Source organism: Daphnia carinata, chromosome 10 (assembly GCF_022539665.2).
Source record: "Daphnia carinata strain CSIRO-1 chromosome 10, CSIRO_AGI_Dcar_HiC_V3, whole genome shotgun sequence".
In the NCBI taxonomy this organism is placed as follows: Eukaryota; Metazoa; Arthropoda; class Branchiopoda; order Diplostraca; family Daphniidae; genus Daphnia; species Daphnia carinata.
The window spans coordinates 6,621,597-6,642,509 of NC_081340.1; the positions used below are offsets into that span (position 1 = coordinate 6,621,597).

The window sequence follows — 20,913 nt, forward strand, 5'->3', positions numbered from 1 at the left end:
CATCGCCGTCTCGATCAAGGGATTCCCTATGGTGCATTGCCTTTGGGCCATTCGGCCAATCTTGGGCAGTGGCGCTGCTCCACCCCATGGCAGATAGACCATGGAGCAGAACAGCGCGGCCCGTCCCTGTCAAGCTACAAAAAAAAGGGGATCAAAGTGGGTGGGTGGCAGCCAACGGGTTAATTTGCAAGACATAATACAACATAAAACAAAACACAACCATACCACGAAGGCGAGGCGACCACGAGGTGACGAAGGGGCGATAGGGGAGGCGAAGACGGCGTGGCCACGAGGCGAAGACGGGGTGATGGGCGAGGCGGAAACGGGACGACGGCCGATGCAAAGACGGGACGACGGGCGATGCAAAGACGGGACGACGGGCGATGCGAAGACGGGACGACGGGCGATGCAAAGTCGGGACGACGGGCGATGCAAAGTCGGGACGACGGGCGATGCAAAGTCGGGACGACGGGCGATGCAAAGTCGGGACGACGGGCGATGCAAAGTCGGGACGACGGGCGATGCAAAGTCGGGACGACGGGCGATGCAAAGTCGGGACGACGGGCGATGCAAAGTCGGGACGACGGGCGATGCAAAGTCGGGACGACGGGCGATGCAAAGTCGGGACGACGGGCGATGCGAAGACGGGCGTGGTGACGACGGACGTGGCGAAGACGAAGAAGGCTTTGTTCTAAATCGTAAAAGTAAAGAAAAAGAACTAGTTAGTGGGAAATATAAGATTGTTGTTGTAATCAAACGTTTAAAGCAATTTGACTTACTTCTGCTGTCCAATGGCTAGAAAGACTGTAGGGCCAGCAAATAGGCAGCAGATGGCTAAGAGTTGGCAATTCTATGGTTGAATGTTCAATTTAAATAAAAAAGCAAACTATATGAGGCATCAGAAAAATTCAAAATACCAGTAGAAATTGTGTTGAGGTACATGTCTGTGTCCGTTGGTAGGCTAAGTAGAGATTACAACTGCCAAAATGACTGTCATTACAGTTGACACTGCAACGAAGATGAATATGATGCACCACTCAGATCACGATTGACAGGAGACCACGAGTGGTTAAAGAGTAGAAGAACGATATTATGGTATTCCTACCCATAGGATTTGCATCTTTGGTGACATTCCTCAACGGGAAGTATTCTTTACAAATGAAGTTTCATGAGCTAAACCTTAAAAGCAAAATCCGTCAATGAGATTCTGATAACAAAATATTAGTCTTATACCTCTCAATGAGCACTGGTATAGTTTGATGAATGCAACATAGTAGGTTGGTAATAGTTTTTTGGTTTGACAGCTGGCATTGGTGATTACAAGATATGTACCATAAACACCAAGCATTCTGTGGGCTTCACTTCCAAAACACACTCAGGGATGAAAACGAACAGAAGCACCATTAGATTTTCTTGATTTTTCCGTTGGAATATGACATATTTAACAGAAACTTTCGAACACAGCTTTCACCGCTCCCATATAGTCAGCAAGTAAATAGTGGCACAGCAGCGTCATCTTGTTTTCCAATTAACAACCGAAAAATTCATCAAAATTGAAAATTTTGCTTTTTTGAGACGGGAACTGCACTGATGGGAACTCTTTAAACATACTTTTAGGGTGTAGTAGCCATATTGGCTACTACCATTTCAATTTTATTTTAACAAATACAGCGACCAAAACCAAGAACGGCATTTTAAAAATATAGCGATTTAACATGTTTTTGAGCCCGATTTTTTCACTGTCTTTTATTTATTTATCCAAAAACCTAGATATTTCTAGGAAAATACATGATTTGGGTTCACAGTTCAACAAGGATGCTGATTGCGCTTCACACACATCTAGAAATTTCGCAAGTTCTGGATTGTTAGCTAGTCAACATCTGTATGATAATACACTTTTCTTTTTTTGAACAGCTGCGATGGTATTTCGGTTATAAGTTCCACGGCAAAATTTCTCCATTGAGACAAGGACGCCAATTGTGCGTTATCTTGTGCCTATTTTCAATGAAATGGATACGCCGTCACTTTTTCTGCTCGGAAGAGCTCACTTTGGCCTGGAATATTGTTTTGAATGGTGTAATTAGTATACATTGCATACATTAGATTGAATCAATTACTTTTTGGCATACGTTCTTTAATTGTGTGAGGCTGTCAAATCGTCGACAGGCGGTATCTAAAGGAGGAAATCAGCTAAGAGCTTGCGGACTCATCAATAAACACAAAACTATTAAAAAATTATAAAGATAGCCTGAAACCAAATTGTAAAGAAAATTTAATTTTAGTTTCCAGCACTTCGGTACGGGTATCATCGTCAACGTGGGCGCAGGTGATTTTTCCATGTTCATTGTATCAGGTCACCAACTTCTACTAGATGAGTCAAGAGGAAACGAGGTTACACGAACAGAAAATTAACCATACAATTCAACTGATAGATAAGAATACCATGATGCGTGGAAGTGAAATGCACCACATCACAACTGTTAAAACTGTCAGAACATTCACCACCCATGCAAAACATTTTCTGATTCATTGATGTTCATCACCTAGCCTATACCAAGAAAACCAAACACAAGTAGTGCAGAACATTTTGCTGATGAAAGTTAACATATACCTGACAAACTTACTGCAGACCAGCAATCCCTGATGGACTCCCACACAACATTCCAGATAAACAAAACAGTAGTAATTCTTAAACAAACATCTTGCAATAGTGGTAAATATAATGCAGTAACTGGTAAATATAACATCTCACACGAACAACAAATGTGAACGGAACCATTCAAAAATGAATTTGCACAAAAAGGATTTTAACTAAAAAACTACTAGAGAACGAAGTTTTTCCTTCCACCTTTTCCTAATTTTAAAATCAATTAAAGAAACATAATAATTGTTAAGCAAATCTCACTGTGTACCTTTTTTTTGGTTGAATTTGGAAATTGCTTACTAGTTGGAATAAGTTTTTTTTCTTTTACCCCAAATTTGCTTTCCGGGCAGCGCACTTCTAACCTTCTCTGCTGATCACAGTATCTGCATGACCCGCTGCAGAATTATCACAAGTGAAGACGAAATCAGGTCACAGATACAAAGGGGCCCAGGTACCCGTTTATTTTCTTTAAATACCATAACGCGTGAAATAAACAATCCGAAGAGCTTCGGTAATCATTCCAACTACCATAATTTTTTTGGTACTGAGCCTCCGTCGATTTTCTTTTCCAATTCTTTATAATTACGAATCTGCCTTTAGAAAAATAAAACAAGAATCAGTATACATTTCTTGTCAATTGAATTACGTAAAACTGTGGAATCCTAGAGACATAATATTTTGCAAACTCTTCGAATCCCTTGAAAGCAGAAAACTTTCTGCTAAAAGATCCATGTAAGCCAGATACAGGTCAACTGGTACTTCCTTTTCGACTGGCATTTGCAGTGATAAATAACAAGTAGGATCAAATGCAACTGAGACCCCATCGGACCCCAGACACACCAAAGCCAATTTCAATACCCAACTAAAGAGATCTACTACTACAGAATCTTTCTGTATTCTACTTATGATAAAATACCCAACATTCATGTGCAGCTTCCTGAAAAATAAAATGAGTTGGAACACAAATGAACCTTGCTAATAAAAAAATATTAGCTATTTCACCTATATTTTGTCAGTGTCCATCGATGCAAGACTTCTTCAAAATCGGATTCAGATGTTCGTCTAAGTCTCCGAGAACAACGTAGAGTAGTTCTCGCGAAGCAGGGTGCTGGTATCCGGGAAACTGCGGAGCAAATCTACCGACTTGCAACTTACCCTATTTAAAATCGTTATGATGCACAAGTTAAAAACCTAGCTTTTACAAAGCAAGTAAATGGTATACCTTAAATACATTCAAAGGTAATGCATGGTCACCTTGGCAAGGTGTTCGCCAGACCACATCGTTGGTACAAGATGGCGCCGAGCATTTGCAGTTCTACCCTTGAATTTCACCTACAAAAAGCAAGGTCTGCCACGTTCGGCTGCCGTGATATAACCAGCCGCTACGACGCCATGTTAAATGTTGCCATCAGCAGCTCAGCTCAACACAGCACCTGGAGAAAAGAAAAAAATGAATTTAGTCTATAGCAAATTTGCTACTGTTTTGCAGGTGACAGTAATAAAAAGAAAAAAAGGAAAGAAAAAAATAATAAAATAAATACAAGGGAAATTTGTTGCCAATGAAAAAAAATTTAAAATGGGATGGGAAGAAAAAAAATCTAGATATTAAAATAAACCACAAAAAAACCATAACAGAAAGACTAAGAACTTAATCTATTTAACTATATGTGCGTTAGTTCGTACGATGTTTCGCCGACTGAATCATTCGCAACAACGTGACGTTTCTAATAATAACTTATACATCTACTTACTAATGCCATCAACATTCGTTTTTCAAAATACGGAATTACATGACATCACGCATTTTACCGCCTACTCCCTCCGAGACTCTTATGACGCTATACACAATTTTTATCAAAATCTTTTGGTTATGGGGAACTTACTGAACAATGAGTCGTGTAATTTATTGTTTTCAATTTTTACAGAAGCCAAACCATTACCTGTATGCACCATCATTGACGAGAGCGTTAGGTCAGGGTAGGCCGAATCTTTTCATAAGTTTATCCTGTTCCGTGAGATCTTTTCTAACTTTTGTCCTCATGTAAAAGATGGGGCAATCTCGACTAAATGTGACAAATGATTAGTATTAAGTATGTAACATGATTATGACGCGTACCAGCATCTCACTTACGCATCTTGTGAGCTAGTTCCACATGTGCTTGTTTGCTGGCGTAGTCTTTATCTGTTTTAGTCAGCCCCTGTTTTATAAGAGAAGGCAAACGGATAAAATCACAGTATTCCAAAACATAGTTACGCTCTACCTTGGTAATCACCATAAGTGAGAAATCGACTTTGTTGCACAGCAAGTCGGAAATTGTTTGTTTAGCGTATTCTAAGGCTCCATCCGGGTCTCTAAGAGAAAATATCAAACCCTCAAACTTCGAATACTAAAATTGATGACTTTTTGTTTACCGCTCCATCAAGATTTTTCTGCAGACAGCTATTGATAAGATTGGCAACGAGTTGGCAATTATCACGACGAACGATTTCTATATCTTTACAATCCATTTTGTCAAACTTTTCAGGTTTGGTCCAATACAATCCTGCATACCTGTGAAGACAGAAACAGTCAGTACAATTGGTATCTCATCTAACAAGTCTTCATAAAACAGAACCGTAATTACCTCTTTTTGTTGATCAATAAATAGGGGTAATAGACTTTTCCCAATACCAAATTAATGGGTTAGACAAATTTTGCCGACACAAATGCGGCAGCTTCTCGGCCTAATTCCATGGCTTCGGCCACCGTGGGTACACCGAATTTCACCATTACGGAATCTGTGTTACCATAGATTACCTGACGTGATATTAAATTAAAAGAAAATCCATTAGTCATTACTTCTGCAAATAATTATTCATAATCGAGGGATATTACTTTGGCGTCATGGGCATAGCCATTCTCGGCGCAAAATTTAGACTCCACATCCTCTCTTGTTTTCTCAATCATAGTTCTGCCAAAAGCCGTCACACTTTACCAAATTTCCAGACAAGGCAATTTTCCGACTTGGGCGCCAGTGAAACCGTAAACATACAAACACGACGGATTCCCTACAGAGAAACAAATAGCATTACATCCGTCAAATCTCATACTCAAAAGCCATCGAGAACATACTTTCGGAGGCATCGTTGGATGGTTGACAATGTTTTCAATATCGAGACCGAAACCCATAAAGCCTTCGATCAGCTTCGTCCAAAATTAAAAACCTGGTCGTCGAGAAGTAAAATACTCCAAGGTCGAGAAAATCCTCGAGTTGCCCCGCGGTCGCGACAAGAGTATTGCACCCAGCTTGAAGATTTGACCGCTGATGGCTCATGACAGTTCCTTCATATATAATGACAGATTTTAAAACCGAATTATAGGAGAATTTACACGACCCGCGGTGAATTCGAATCGAAAATTCACCAGTGAGTGCGACAATTACAACTTCTGGCTTTTGAACCATGGCGGGGACGCACCGCGTTTCTTATATGCAATTGGACCTTTTAGTAGTCGCAATTACCGGCGTGCCCACTCAAAATTACTTTTACTCAACTTACCCAGTTCATACCGACTCATTCGAATCAAGTCAGTACGAGGGCATCAAGGTTTCAAAATTACACAGCGTTAATTAATTGGATTACCGTTGTGCCGGAGCCCGTGACAGCACAAGCAATTAAATCTCTTTTGGCAAGAATAACTGCAACTGAAGCTTTCTGCACAGGTGTTGGTTTTATGTAGCCAGAATTCTTAATGTTTTGAAGTAGTAGTTGGCGCAGGCCGGCTTCTTCAAATGTTATGTATTGAGGTACATCTTTTCCTGTAACCTAAGGCAAACACAATATAAGGTATTTTTAAATCATTAAATACAGTTCAGGGCAGCCTTTCGAAGTGTGGTCAGCTTCATTACACTAGGAGTAAAACAATGAACACTGGAACATAAAATATTTTTGTGAAGATACAATTGATTTTTACATTTTTACGCTTGCTGTCACCAATGAATCCTCCTTGAGGAAAATCCCTTGCTACATTGCCCTCTTCTTTGTTAAAAATGAGCACTAAAAATGCTGTATTTTTGTTTACCTCATAGCAGGTACGACTTCCACCAACGCCGCGGCCCTCTTGTGGACAATCCTTCGAGAAATGTCCCCCTTCCCCATACTATAAAAAAACACCAAGAAGTTTGAACGTATTTTTCGATATTTTCATCTTACTTTGTGACGTCAACGGACCACTACCACCGCCTCCACCAGCTTGTGGACACTCTCTGGCAAAATGTCCTTCTCCGCACTGTTAACAAAACCATATTAAAGTAATCACACTAGAAATGCAAGAAAACACTTACCTTTTGACCCTAGACAGAAAAAAAGTAGATCAGAATGAAACAAATTTTTCTGAGTGCATATAATATAATACAATATAAAAAGTATTGCTGGTAATGCCCAAGATTTCACCACGGCAACTCATCCGATCGAATAACACGGCGACATGACGACAATCGACACTCATGCCATGACTGTCCATTGTATAATGAATTACTTTGGCCATTGCAGCACTAAATTATTTTAAAAAGTTACCAAACTAATTTTCAAGGAAGAAAACTTTCGTACTTAGCAGCTTTAATTGGTAAGGTGCTAAAGCTTATCCATGAACATTGTAGGTCACCTTCGAGCATACAGTCACATTCCACAAGCAAATAATACCATAGGTGGTTTCCTTTAGTCATTGATGTTGATGACAGTACAGCAAACAGTTTGCAAATCTTGAAGAAGGATACAAGTTGAAATGCAGTTTTGGTTACAAATATTGTAATAGTACCTTTATTACGACCCTACGAAATTTTTCCTTGAGGTACTACATCACATGATATGTTGGAAGATTTTGCAGATGAAGCAGGCTGAACAGTGAATATTGTTTCACTAATGACCTTGATGAAAGTTGGTTTGAATTTTAGTTTACATATACAGAGGTTGAATCTTGTAAAAAAAAAACACTGTAAAATTTAAAACCAAAATTGGTTAAAATTTTGTAAATCAGAGAATTATGAATTAACCTTCAATGGATAGAAATTGCATCTACATTTAGTTTCTTGCAGAAAGCGGATTCGGTGCACGTCTTATTTAATCAATATGAAACAGTCATCAAGCACATATACTTCTTTGAAATTTCGCGACAAATTAACAGCTAATATGGCGGCATGCTCATTACAACCAACTGCTTCTGCTAGAAGCACTCCGAAAAGGTCTCTGAGGGAAATGGAGAAAACTCAGCTTGACAAGGTTGCCATTTTCAAACAATTGTTTCTGGCGCCAACGCTATTCACCAACGCAACTATTGATCAAGATTATCGCTTTAAAATTTGACAAAAAATTAAACTAGTGGCAGTGAGTCCTGAATATTTCAAGTTACGCAATACGGAGCATCATTCCTTTTTACGAATTGATGTACATACGTAAGTTATCAGGTTAAACTTTAAATACAGTGTAAATTTTTTAAATTAAAGGAAACTCACAAGCAAATTTTATTATAAACATTAAAAATAATACTGTAGTGAGTAATCAAACAAGGCATAACGCATTGACAGTGGCAGTGAATTGGAGCTGTGGGTTACGTCGTCATTCTCTAGTTCCATTCCTTCAACCTCGAAGACCGTCGTCTGCAAGTTCCAGTTGTCCGAGTTCATGGTTGTGTAAGGTCCACTTACCAGTCTAGTGCTTGATGCCACAATGTGACCCAGGTAGATTTAATAAATTATAAACTTTTATTAAGCTTCATCAAGGTGCAATTATTCTAGGATTATCCAGACCAACGGGATCGTCATGTAATCGAGAATTGCATGTCACCAGCAGAGAATGAGACATCCCATTGCGACGCAACGTTCGAGGAGAATTCGGAAACACCGGTCAAGACTATCCTAAGCTTTTCACCTTTAAAAAGAATGTCGACCAAGAACTTCTAAAAGGTAAGACATGAAAATTCATGTTTATTGACACGTTAGGTATTTAGTCAGTTACCACTCTGAAACTTTATTTTTAGGAATTACCATTCCTAAAACAGCTCGCTTTTTGTTTGAAATCTCGAAAGTTCCACGACTTATGTTTAAAGAGAATAATAGGCTTCTTGTGGTAGTTTCTGTAGACAAGTGTGGCTTTTCCCTGAACCACCCAACTGAAATGTTTCTTGGGTTTGTCACCCCAGCGAATGCGTGCAAACCATTGGGTTTTCCGAATGCGAACAACCTGTTTGTTAGAATCATGCCGAATTTGAAATCACCACACCCGCGTTCCCTTGGTACCAAAAGAAATGGCACAATATGACCAACTTGTTAGTTCCTCAACACTTTTGATGAAACATTCCATAGTTTTAAATCCATTAATCGATCTAGAACATAATCTTCATCCAAATCCTGATTCACTTCCTTTGCGTTTCAGCCTCCATTTGTTTCTCGACTTTTCTGTGGAGGAGGGAGCGACTGTTTTAGGCGGGAACTTTTTTGCGATGTATTGTTCGATCGAAGGTTTGTCTTAACAGCAATTCCGAAGACTTGATACGTAAACAAACGTGCATCATAAAAGCTGCCAAGTAAACAAAGGAACTGTCTCAGTTCAATCATTCATCGTTATCAATTATTTTCAGGGCTGAGATGAACAGCGTATTGTTTTGAGTGACGAACGGTGATAATTGAAATTCGCCATTCAGGGTCGGTCGTTTTTTTGAAGAAAAAGAACTATCTTGTTTTAGGACAACATTTTGTTCGTGGTTTAAGCTATTCTCATTTTACCAGTGGCAAAAGACGTGACTAGACTTGAATCTCCCATCAGGCCTGGGGGACATGGCGCTATTCCACGAACAATTTTCGTGTTTTGGCTCCCCCTTTTACTCATTTTTTTGAAGTCGCTCTTTTTTAACGTGGATTTGTTATTGGAATGTTTGTAGATCACGTTGAATGTTTTACTTGTTGAAAACTCTGCATTTTGAACCTTATGTTTTGAATCTAAAATTTTTGAGGCATTAACTTTCTTCATTCACAAAAACTTTGAACATTTTGCACTTTTCGAAAATAGTGAACTGCGTTTTTTATGGCAAAAAAATAGCAAAAAAATTATTTGGGGTTTTTGCATTAGAATGATTGCGTAACATATTTTGCGTTAACTTTCTGAAACGTCGTTTCACCATTCCCTTCAAATTTAACCTTGTTGGACCCCATAAACCAAAACCCCCGTTTTTTGTATTGTCATTTGCCATTAGCTGTATCTAGGTCGATGAAAAATTGAATAGCTAGACACCTTGAATTTCATAGTTTTTTACAGTTTGCAGCTTTCCACAAAATGTTTGTTTTTGGTTGTAATTTTTATTTAAGAAATTAAGTAAAAACTTGGGTACTGTAATCAGTTGTGTCACTTCTTTTGAGAAAAAAGTGACAAAAATGTGTTTCCTGTTGCTTTGTTGATGAGAACTTTCGTGAAATGGCTATCATTGTAGATAGATTTTTTTTTCTTTAAAATATTCGTGTCTAGAACATGTTTTTCATCATCCTGACTAGCCTGCCGACCCCATTCCATTGTGTATGGAATTTTTTGAAGTAAAGTAACAATTGTCAGTCAAGAAAAATAATGTTGTGGAAGGTCATTGACGTCCTAAAACAACCCAAACTCTTTTCAACGTTATCGAGTTAAATAGAAATGTAGTGTTTACCTTTATTATTTTGCAACTTGAATTTTTTAGTTTGTGCCTTTCGAATTCCTTGACGTACCACGTAACCTTATTTTACTAACTAGCACGACGTGCGTAAATGTCGCGTCACGTAGACCATTGATGCACGTGGGATTTTCTGATGACTAAACTGACAACAAATGTCGTCTTAATCACGCCATCTCCGTCGTTCTTTTCCCAGATTATGAGTTGGTTTTGTATTCTGGTGATAGTACCCTACAATATCAACGATTAATTATCCAAACTGAACAGGTAGATACTTGCGGGGGCGGTGACTTTGTGACCTCTTTCAATTTATTTATGAGTAAGCATGAATGAAAAGCTCATGATGAATAGATGTGCAATCGTAGCCAACTTGGCATACATGCTTGTACATAAAATAAATAAATTGGGGGATTTTTAATCGACCGTTCTTAGTCGCCAGGTTGCATATCAAATGAGTGTTTTGACCGTAATGGGAATGGGTTTTTCATTTTTTTTTTTTTTTTTTTTTGAATTAATATCTGTCGATTTGGGTTGAAACGACTCAATTAACTGCAATTGCCCCACTTATTTTTGCAACCAAGTGAGACGTTGCAATGCGCGATCGTATTTCCACACTCGTTGTAAGCGGAGCAACACAATTCACTGGGACACGAGCCATGAACCGGGCCACATTGCGAGACTGCGGCAGCTGTTTGGCGGAATCCGGCGTTCAAGACGCCATTGCGAATGAGTTGGGCATCTGTAAATTGAACGTGGAAGGGAAGGCAATGGTTATGGTAAAACTTCAAGAGGGCATCGAGGATGAGTCGTCAAATTTTTTAAGTTAAAACTTCATTCTGTGTTAGCAACTACGTTGTCATGCTTCAATTTTATCTACCTGTCGTAAGGATTGCCGAGACAGTAAAAAACAATAGAAATGTTGTGACTACTGGCTTCATTTTATTCACGATTTACGTATTCGAATTCTGTGACTGTGTTATTTGATGTTGCAATATGAACTGGATGTATTGCAAGCTGGTCACAAGGTTTTATTTGGCCTATACCTTTTCTTTTACTTTCTCTTCTTTTATGGCTAAATGGAAAGCAGCCAATCGAGCAAATTCGTCCAACAGCGCGGGCTGGGTTTTACCTTTGATTTTTTTTTATCGTTTATTGACCTACACCCTTCGGCAATCAATTTGAGAGAAGGCGAACGTAAACCAATTGTTGATGAAGTTGTGTACTCGTGATTGTTGTGTCTAGAAACCGGTTAGATGGGCTTGTTTTGCTTTTTTTTTTTTTCGTTATTATTTGTTTTTCTTTCAGTCGATCTAACTATAGGGTCTGCATCATGATAAAAAGATTCCCAGCAAACCCTTTTTTTCCAAACAATATAGTATTTTATTATAAATTCTTTGCACATGTCTAGTTACAATACCGGCTTGACACACATGCTTCTTTGTCGGTAAATAAAGAATTGAACGTACCTCATTAGCTTCAGGTACACATATTCTCATTACAGATATATCAGGTGAACATGTAAATTAAAACGAGAGAGTCTGGACACGCTTTCATCAGGTGGAATACGTTAGGTGATCGTAACAAGCATTATTTCTTTCTTTTCCAAATCCCAGCGTCATCTCCTAATGGCAATCGCCCCACTTGTTTTTGCAACCGAGTGAGACATTACAATGCGCCACTGAGTTTCCACATTCGTTGTACAGGGAGCAGCATAAGCCGCCTTGACACGGCCCGTGGACCGGTCCACATTGATCGTTCCTCGATTGGCGAAAAACGACATTCCAAAGACCATCCCGATCAGGTCGTGCCTCTGTAAATTTGGTTTTAAAAAGAGCATGTTTAAGGAGTCAAACTAAATGCGTCGTAGATTAGTAACCTCATAGATGACTAATGAAACCTGTTTTAGAGTTTCATATTTTTGCCAATGCAGAGCTTAAAGAAAATTGAGATTTACCTGTTGATGAGATGGCAGAGAGCGCTAACATCAAAACGAGTGCGGTAATAGCTGCCTTCATTTTTGCGCGCGGTGATTGAAAATGCTGGAGTTTTGTTAGAAGCGTGCTCGCGTTGGAAAAGTATGACACTGAATGAATTCTCTGCCTGATCACAGGTTTTATACAAGGCCATTTTGTACCATCCCTTAGGTTTTTGGGGGGGAAAAGGAGATAGCCGAAGGTACCTGCTTTAGGCGAACCGGTTGTTGTTGAAATGTCGAGTCCTTTGAATTGGAATAATTTCTAACAGGTCCCAAGTAACGGAAATTTTTGAAGAAAAAAAAAGCATCGCCAAGTTTGTTGCTAACCTCCCTCTGGCATGCTAAATTTTGTTGTTGTTGTCGATCGGATCAAATATGTCGACTGCTTTTTAATTGGTGAGCTGCATTTCACAAGTGTTGCAGTGCACTAATTTGTGGGCTTAACGAATTTTTCATATTCACGCTCAGGGAATCACGTTGATTAATCTGTAAATGATGCATTTTTTTCGCGTAGTTTCTCTTGGCAACACATCCCTAGCCACTAGCTTTTTCAGTTTTGTTTATGTAAAATATGGCGATTTCTTGACTGGTTGCTCAGCCGTCCTGGAAAGAAGAGTTTAATATATTTTTAAGTCTAGCGCACGCCTCGAGGAATTTTTAACGTAACACGATTTTGTCTCGACACGCACCTGTTTGATGTAGTCGCTATGCGAAAACACACACAAAAAAAGAGAAGATTAAGAGCTTGATTTCCAGGGAATTTGGCTACGAATCTGGTTCTCTCAACTCTGACGCAGTTGGGACAAAAAAAGGGGAAATCTGTCTACTAGATCTTTTAAAAACAATTGGTCAACTTGTAGACCTGCGTCATACGAAATCGAATATCTTTGTTGGGGCCGTCCCTTGTTTCGGGTACGAGTGATCCAGTCCAACGTCATCCAATCCGGGGGGAATGGATTAAAGACAACATCCTCTTGGGTTCTAATTTTTAAAAATTGCAATTTGGGACGTTGTCATCTTCTCACATGCACATGCATTAAACAATTTTTGTTTTCTCTACCTCTCCTGCCATTTGAGCGGAGCTTTTGAATGGAAAAGAGCCGAATTCCCGGAATGGGCCTTTCAGTTCTTTTTTGCGTCTTCTGTCTATTTGGAGCGACGTTTCGCTAGTCATTTATCAGAGGCTTAAATTGACGCTTTTCTTTTTGACTTTCTGCCTTTTGTTTTCCGGATTTTTCCATATTTAAAGAGCAACGACCATTCACCCCGAAATGCCTCAAGCGAATGTCTCGTCTTCCCTCGCATCTGCTCTGATAAACTCAGTGATGCTACAGAACCGTAACCTTAAAGCTAACAAAAGCGATGTCATGTGGCGTGCGCAAGAATGCTGCGTCCTGCATGCGAATTCTTGTTTGTTGACAAGGTGTGATTTTTCTTAATTGACCGGGAGCTATTTTTCAGGGGCAGGGATGATGTATAATGTAAACATGAGTTACAGTGCACGCGGGACAAGTCATCATTCATAAATATGCATCGTACAATTGACATGCGTAGTGTCGTTTTAGCAGTCGCCTTGATTAACGTAACTTGCGCAATTTTCTTTCACAAAATTGAGCGGGTTTATATGAATTTCAATAACAACTTAAAGATTGTTTGTTTTATTTGTAAACATCATGGGATAGACGTTTCATTACCTCCGTTTTAATCAGTAATCCGGGATCGTGGTTGCGTTTTGAGGGGATATTTTTTTTTCTTTTCACAATCGAAATAGGAAACTGATTTTGTAAAACAACTTTTTAAAGCCCGCAGCCGTTCCAGTCGTGACTGAATTGCTCCAGGAAATTACACTTTCAATGTAAAAGTTACGTTCATCTACTTCTACAGTTTTTTCCCCTTCATTTTTATTTCTACGGATTCTGCGGTTGTGTAACAATATCCTGGTTTACAGGGTGTGATTTAAAACAAGGTTGCAATACGCTTAATTGCAAGTTCCGAACATGAAGAATCGGAATCAGGTTCCATACCCCAAAGTTTCTTTTTATCGGAAACTAAAACTGGTGATGGGCGTGGTCGAGATATTTTTCAAAACTCTGTTAGTAATTGGAGATGCGTGTTAACATCTTAAACGAAAACACTCCATTCGGTTGCTGAATGTTAAACTGGGACACGAATTTTTCTTGGATTAATGGGTTTGTTTATATTTTTGTAAATCAACTGACCATGTGAACAAACTATCTGGTTGCTAGACACAAGGCTTTTGGGTAGGCAACCTTTAAAAATCGTCGTGCGATACGATAGTAGTCTGATACCACGCGTACTGTATGTCTAGAAATGCAGCATGCGCTATGTACTGCTCAAAACAAATTGCGAAGCCTTCTAAGGTTTCAAACATCAAGGCCTGGTCTTCTACTTTTCCTTCCCTTTGCTCACGAGCGTCAATGGATGAAGCTATCAATAGTAACCCTGTTGTCTAGTGGGTCTGCGAAACTGTACAGTTATTTCGATCTTTTCCTTTTTTTAAACATTCAACTTTTGAAAAGCTTTTACTGAAAAAGAGCAATTCCTTTTTTTTCCGTGTTCCTCATTTCTTGTTTTTTTTTTAAGGGTGGGGTCGTGCGGTTTCTTGCTTGTTGATTTTTTATATGGTTTGTTGAAGTAATAAAACCTCTTACTTGCCTATTACATAAAAGCTCAAGGAAAGGTCTTAGTAGGAAAATTTCTTCATTTCGCGACCGCCATTCGAAAACTTGCAACAAAAAAAAAGAGGATATTACGTTATAATTGTTGCTATTGGCAATGCTGTTAGCTCGCACGATCAGAGGATTGTACTTAAAAATAAGTCACGTCAAAACATTGATATGCATAGTCGTTTTTTCCCACAAAGATACACTGACCTAACTGACGCATAGTTGAGCTTACGTCGCAATCTTTGGGATTTTCTTTGTTTCAACGGTGCCAAGATTGTTTGAATACTTCCTGCGATGACGTGACGTACCGGAGCGAACTGGTTTCATTTTCGTGTCCTTCAGCTACCGTCTTGGCTTATAAAGAGTTGAGTACGGGCTCGTTAGTTTCAGTCGAACGTCGAGCAAGTCAACAAGTCCCATACCAATTCAAGATGAAGCATTATCAGTTGTTTTCACTGCTTGTGATTGTTGTAGTCCTTTTCTCTGCAGGTAAACTTCATTGTAAGTCCTATTTCAAACGAATAGATTTCATTTAGGCATGTTTTCTTAGCTTTGAGTTGCAATCCTGGTTCTAAACCGGAAGAAGCTTCATCAAGACCTGGTACTCTTCCCCCTAACTTTGATGAAGATTTGAATTCTGGAGAGTTTAGTGGACATGAGTGTGGTCCAGTGCATGGAAAATGCCCACACGAACAATGCTGTTCTTTACGCAATGAATGTGGAAACTCAACTTCACACTGCAATTTGTCCTTAGGGTGCAAGAAGAAGTGGGGTATTTGTCATTGATTTCTCTAACGGAGACCACAGAAAACATTTGTCTCTAATCTTAAAAATGCATTGTTGCATTTAGACAAAGACCGAGTTATTTTTAAAACAATCTCAATCAAACAATGACAAGTGTTGTTACTATTTCTCATACTAAGTGGTGGAGTTGCTAATCCTTTGTGTCCTGTTATGATCGTTTTATGTTTACAATTTCTAAAATAAAACTATTACTGATTGACATTATGAGGACACAGTCGCCGGTCGGTATCGAGCAAGGTTAACGAAAGGCGGAAACCAGAAAGCGTGGTTAGTCAAACGAAACCAAAGGCTGTACGTTTTTTGAGTGCGATTCACGGCATGTGAATTTTTACCAGTCAAACCTGTTTTCTTTTAGAAGTCGGCAAATGGAATTATCCGAAGGTAATCCCCGCCAATACGCAGTTGGACTAGAACACCCTGCATTACTATCAGCATCTATTTCCAATGCATGCATTTTTGGAATTCATAGTGGAGCATTTTCATACACAATTAATACGTTTAATGGGTTTCCCCATTTTATGGCCCCAAAACCCCTTGAAATTCAACTAGACGAGTATCACTTTGGTGGGGGGTGAACTATAACATCTTCTTTTGGCAGTTCTATATTTCTTGAATATTCACTATCGTCGACATCTGACCCAATTGGTTCTTCCTCTGGCGCTACATTGAACCATTTGGTCGATGTGACTTTATTTTCCTCGCCCTCCTGTCGGTTGTCCACCTCTATATCGAAATCACCTCCAACTGAGAGGTTCGAACTGGAATTGATCTTCTTTTTCATTGGGATGGCGTAAATGGGTTCGATAAATTGGTCAATTAATTTGGACGCCTGCACGTCTAAACTTGTCTCGTCCGCCGCATTACTCTGCTGGAATTTAAGCGTTTCGTAGATACTGTCTGAATCTGTCGAACCGTGCGATTCAGCTGTGTGCTGCGAAACAGTTGTTACCGAAGGCGGATGTATTTGTTCTATCGGTTGCTGTGTATCAGCGTCTATTGAATCCTTTTTGGTATCGTGCATCTCGTTTGAAATAGGCTGCGGCTAAAAGAAACAAAACAAATCGTTTACGCTGTTTGTTTTCATTTCATTTCTTGATGTACTCACGTGCATCTCGTTTGAAATAGGCTGCGGCTAAAAGAAACAAAACAAATCGTTTACGCTGTTTGTTTTCATTTCATTTCTTGATGTACTCACCGATGCGCGTTTACGAGGTGACATGCAGATGGCAGTAATGATTATCATAATTGTAGACACGACTAAGCCCATAAATCCCACTCCGATCAAAACAGCATTGAATGCGATAGATAGCTTGGAGTATGTTTCTGTTAAATCATGATATCTTGAATTCTTGGTTTAAAAGAAAAAAAAATGATGAACGCAATAGATCACGGGGTACCTTGAATTGTGCTAGTGAGAGAAAGCAAAGCTATAATCATGAGCGCAAGGGAAGTGAAAACGGACGTTGCAGCCATGCATAACAAGCCAATTGTCCTGCCACCGGAATTTTGATAATGCGAAACACTATAACACACTCTATTCAGTTAGTTAAAAAATATCCGGTTACCTTACATGGCCTTGTCTTCGCGTTGGCGACTACGGACGGCTAATAGACCCGTGACGCCTGTGCCGCCATACACTACACCGCACCATATTCCGGTCCCAATTTGACTGTAGTTTGTGTTTTCCAAGATCGCGCAAACCTTTTTTTTTTTTTTTTTTTTTTTTTTTCAGAATCGTACACAGTCAGATTGAGTAGTAGAGTAACCACCCTTTTTTTAAAATTTTATTTACCTGAAATACAACGGCTAGGATGAAGAGGACGATGAGCGAAAACGATAAAATTTTGATGAATAATTTATGCCGCGGCGAAAATCTCACTGCATCTTTTTCTTCCGGAATCATCGAGTCGGAATCGACCATCTTCTTGTAGTTAGGAACTTGCTCCTTGATCGGGCAAGTTATAGAAAAACGCCACAGTGCAAACTCATCACGATGCAGGTTGCTCAGGATCTCAAACCTATGTACTTTAAGTTGTGTTCTTATTTTCGTTTTTTTTTCTATCACCTTGCGTGCTTTAGTCTTTTTTTTTCTCCCCTTCAATCTTGATTCAAGATAATGCAGGTGACATGATGAGCTCACTGATAAGTTGATAAGCTAAGATTAACAAAATGGGAAAACGAAATTTTGTATTGTGCAAGACTTTCAAACAAACACAGGCGGATAGTAAGTAAATCGGTCGCTGCCTGCATCGCTCACATCCTCGACTCCCATTCCCTCTTGCATCACTTCCACTTGAGTCTCGCTTGTCTCCATTATCTGTCTTACTCCGTACCCGCTAGGTGGCGTTGATTGTAGGGTACTAGTCAAAACACTCAAATGATGATTTTGCTGCTCCCGCACGCGTTGTTGAATCCGATCCATCTTTTTTTCTTCAACCTTTTTGTTTTGAAATTCTCTTGAATATCCTACGGTAATTTTTTTAAATTTTGGTACTACTTACTTCTATTCGGTAAGCTTTCCATTCACGTAGGAAGTACCACAATAGGATGCAACTCTCTCCGGAAACGTAGAGAGCCGTGAAAATGGAGAACCCGCCTGGTCCTAGCCAGGATTCAGTAGCTAAATCGTAATATTAATGATTACTTCATGGAGACAGACTGCGTAGTTAAAAATTTTGTTTACCAGTATCAAGACATAGAAGAACTACGTAGGCAAAAAAAATTATTGGCGCCAAAGCGGCTGTCGTGGCCGTCAATACTAGGTAGGATTTAACACTAGACAGAAAATCGTAACGAGAAATCAGCGTTTTTGTTTACTTGACTTGTTTTGTTCGTGACGTATTTTGGTCTTACTCGTTATCAGTGTTTCGAATCAAACCGTACAACGATCCGACCGTAGCGATCAAAAGCGTTGCAGACCAGCCGAGGCAGATACCGACGAGAGTGTAGGACGATGGTACAACGTGATAATCAATTTCTTGAAGCAGCAAAGACTACTGAAAAAAATAAAGGTGGGGTGCAATCAGTGGCTAGTCTGCATTTAATGTAGGGCTATCAATCTTCGTACCTGTAAAACGATAGCGATCAACCACAATACGGCGTTTAAAACAGTTAGCATGAAACCTAATTTTAACGATGTCACGGGTAAAACGCGCCGTGGCTGAGATTGGATAAGCCACCAGTCGGAACTCTCCCACATGACTTAAGACGTCAGGTAACATAGAGTCAACTCACCTATGGAGTCGAAACTGAAACCATTTGGTTCACCAACAACGCAAACGCAAACAACACATAGCAGTTTGATGATGATAACAGCTCCGACTCGATAAGACACATACTTAACAACTAAAATCTATTGATTGCAGAGATATTTAGTTGCACTACTTTTTTGAGATACGAGAGAAAAAAAAATTACCGCGTGACATTTTACTATTTCAACATAAAAGTTGTATTCTTCGTACATTATTTACAATTATTTGTGACACACTTTACTTCACTCCAATTCAATATTGGCGCTTTGAATTTTTTTTTCTCTCGAGTTGACGCAATTGCGATCCATTTTGAGGCTTATGCCGCTTCTGCTGAAAACGACAATTCTTCCGCGTCGTAGGCTGCTTGTAAATGCTCTTTAATTAAATCGCTCCCACTTTCCGCTGTTATCAGTTGTTGCTATTTTTAAAGTTGATTAAAATAACATCCAACAATCGTCTGTGTGTTACGATACCTGCATGTGTTGCTGGATAGCCGCCCAAAGCCACGATCCTATAACCTGATCCAAAGCGCTTTAATTGATTTAAAAAAAATTTATTTCTTTTAAAATTTTCCTTACTTGATGAACGTTTTTCTGTCCTCGAACGATGAAGACGAATAGCACACAGAAAGTAATAACATTCATGCAATTGGTACCGACCATTGCCCCGACGAGCCATTTGGTATTATCTTCTGTTTTTTTTTTTCGCAAATCGGCACTCATTAATAACTTAAATCGATAGGAATAGTAAAAACATGATGACATGAAGTAAAGAATGATAAGGCAAACCTGTCCATTTGTTGCCTTCGCTCTGAACCGACAGAAGAGCTACTGAAGCTAATAAACTGAGAACCCCAAGACCTTGGCATCCACAAATCAGCATCTTTCCTTTTTTTACACTACATCAATCAAAGGTCTTTTTAGAAAGTAGAATTTGAATTGAATTTTGTTTTGCTGGAAGCTTGATTTACATTGCCACTCGGTTGCTGCCTAGTAGAAGAATCCACTGGGCAGTTAGCGTCAAAGCCAACAGCGTCCAGATGACGAGGACAGCGCTGATGGCCGATATTGACAGCCGCCTTGATTGCATGATCAAACAAACTTGGCAAATGAATTGAATAATCTCACACAGAATAGCAGAAACTGAAAGGACTAGTAGTCTTCTTAGAGTCTGATTATTATAGACAGTAATGTACGACGAACTGTTAGCCGCATCTTGCAAACGCCTTGAATCGAGCGATGCACCATTTGTAGTTCCCGTTGCAAGGGCTCTATTGTTTCCGGCTTCTGCCGTTAGTGGCGTTTCCATTCGTCCACGCACTGAATCCTTCGCAATTAAGCTGTGTGCGTTGTAAAACTGGCGTACAAGACGCGCTTCTTCTTGCTAACTGCCAATTGTTTACTCAATTGTGCATAGCGGACGAGAATCACGTTGCAATACACTTGTGTTGATATACAATGGCACACTGAAGATCCTACCAACTACACTGATTTTCGGTTAGTTTTGTTCTATATCGTGAGCAAGTGTGGTTGATACTGACGTCGATAGGGGAAGTAGATTACGTTCGGACTGTCAGACTTTCCCCTTTTGTCTTCCACTAGTCTTCGACTTACTGTGCTGGCGTTTGTTTTGTTTAGGCCGGCTGTGACGTCACCGACGAAGAAACCCTTCAGCTTCATTTGAAACCAACGCCATTTAGCATCTCGTATTGATTGTTCAGATTTTTGAATTTGGGAATGGAGGGCAGTGAAACTTCGATAACAGGTTTAACTTAACGATTGTAATGTGACTGTATGGGTTAACCGTGTGGTTATGTGTCAACTGACTTGGAAAAACAACGGGAAGCGGAAATTGTATAATTTATGCGAACGCGTGAA

The 20,913-nt window shown here is 39.5% G+C and overlaps 3 protein-coding genes and 4 long non-coding RNA genes across 18 annotated transcripts; 1 reads left to right on the forward strand and 6 right to left on the reverse strand.

Moving 5' to 3' along the window:
- Positions 1-2,916: 2,916 nt before the first annotated feature.
- LOC130701548 (uncharacterized) lies at positions 2,917-7,849 on the reverse strand. 11 transcript variants are annotated; one of them, XR_009004091.1, is made up of 17 exons: positions 7,675-7,849; positions 7,440-7,614; positions 7,232-7,383; positions 6,967-7,176; positions 6,836-6,911; positions 6,705-6,782; positions 6,266-6,448; positions 5,757-5,966; positions 5,520-5,692; positions 5,269-5,441; positions 5,057-5,195; positions 4,906-4,996; positions 4,776-4,842; positions 4,585-4,707; positions 3,867-4,077; positions 3,647-3,800; positions 3,074-3,581 (listed from the first exon to the last, which is right to left on the reverse strand). It is a non-coding gene; the product is annotated as an uncharacterized LOC130701548 (long non-coding RNA). The 11 variants fall into 11 exon arrangements; XR_009004081.1 differs by adding an exon at positions 2,917-3,039 and having other exon boundaries at positions 3,121-3,581; positions 6,705-7,176; XR_009004082.1 differs by having other exon boundaries at positions 6,705-6,975; positions 7,038-7,176.
- Positions 7,850-10,606: 2,757 nt separating this feature from the next.
- Positions 10,607-11,579, reverse strand: LOC130701549 (uncharacterized). Its single transcript, XR_009004093.2, has 2 exons — positions 11,197-11,579; positions 10,607-11,058 (listed from the first exon to the last, which is right to left on the reverse strand). It is a non-coding gene; the product is annotated as an uncharacterized LOC130701549 (long non-coding RNA).
- A 96-nt stretch (positions 11,580-11,675) lies between these two features.
- On the reverse strand, positions 11,676-12,846 carry LOC130701547 (uncharacterized). The gene is made up of 2 exons (XR_009004079.2): positions 12,274-12,846; positions 11,676-12,129 (listed from the first exon to the last, which is right to left on the reverse strand). It is a non-coding gene; the product is annotated as an uncharacterized LOC130701547 (long non-coding RNA).
- Positions 12,847-15,054: 2,208 nt separating this feature from the next.
- On the forward strand, positions 15,055-15,984 carry LOC130701543 (uncharacterized). Its single transcript, XR_009004076.2, has 2 exons — positions 15,055-15,470; positions 15,532-15,984. It is a non-coding gene; the product is annotated as an uncharacterized LOC130701543 (long non-coding RNA).
- Positions 15,985-16,219: 235 nt separating this feature from the next.
- LOC130701519 (uncharacterized) lies at positions 16,220-17,826 on the reverse strand. Of its 2 annotated transcripts, XM_057523499.2 has the most exons (6): positions 17,578-17,826; positions 17,356-17,486; positions 17,183-17,277; positions 16,981-17,108; positions 16,891-16,917; positions 16,220-16,827 (listed from the first exon to the last, which is right to left on the reverse strand). In XM_057523499.2, exons 1-6 carry the CDS (start codon positions 17,704-17,706, stop codon positions 16,342-16,344), a joined length of 996 nt encoding a protein of 331 aa, XP_057379482.1. In that variant the 5' UTR covers positions 17,707-17,826; the 3' UTR covers positions 16,220-16,341. The 2 variants fall into 2 exon arrangements, with proteins under 2 accessions (XP_057379482.1, XP_059353138.1); XM_059497155.1 differs by lacking the exon at positions 16,891-16,917 and having other exon boundaries at positions 17,578-17,823.
- Positions 17,827-17,959: 133 nt separating this feature from the next.
- LOC130701526 (uncharacterized) lies at positions 17,960-19,027 on the reverse strand. The gene is made up of 5 exons (XM_057523506.2): positions 18,853-19,027; positions 18,639-18,778; positions 18,469-18,560; positions 18,287-18,405; positions 17,960-18,222 (listed from the first exon to the last, which is right to left on the reverse strand). The coding sequence occupies exons 1-5, from the start codon at positions 18,982-18,984 to the stop codon at positions 17,989-17,991; spliced, it is 717 nt and encodes a 238-aa protein (XP_057379489.1). The 5' UTR covers positions 18,985-19,027; the 3' UTR covers positions 17,960-17,988.
- A 292-nt stretch (positions 19,028-19,319) lies between these two features.
- Positions 19,320-20,632, reverse strand: LOC130701527 (uncharacterized). The gene is made up of 5 exons (XM_057523507.2): positions 20,007-20,632; positions 19,825-19,934; positions 19,615-19,727; positions 19,510-19,554; positions 19,320-19,454 (listed from the first exon to the last, which is right to left on the reverse strand). Exons 1-5 carry the CDS (start codon positions 20,342-20,344, stop codon positions 19,353-19,355), a joined length of 708 nt encoding a protein of 235 aa, XP_057379490.1. The 5' UTR covers positions 20,345-20,632; the 3' UTR covers positions 19,320-19,352.
- Positions 20,633-20,913: the final 281 nt, after the last annotated feature.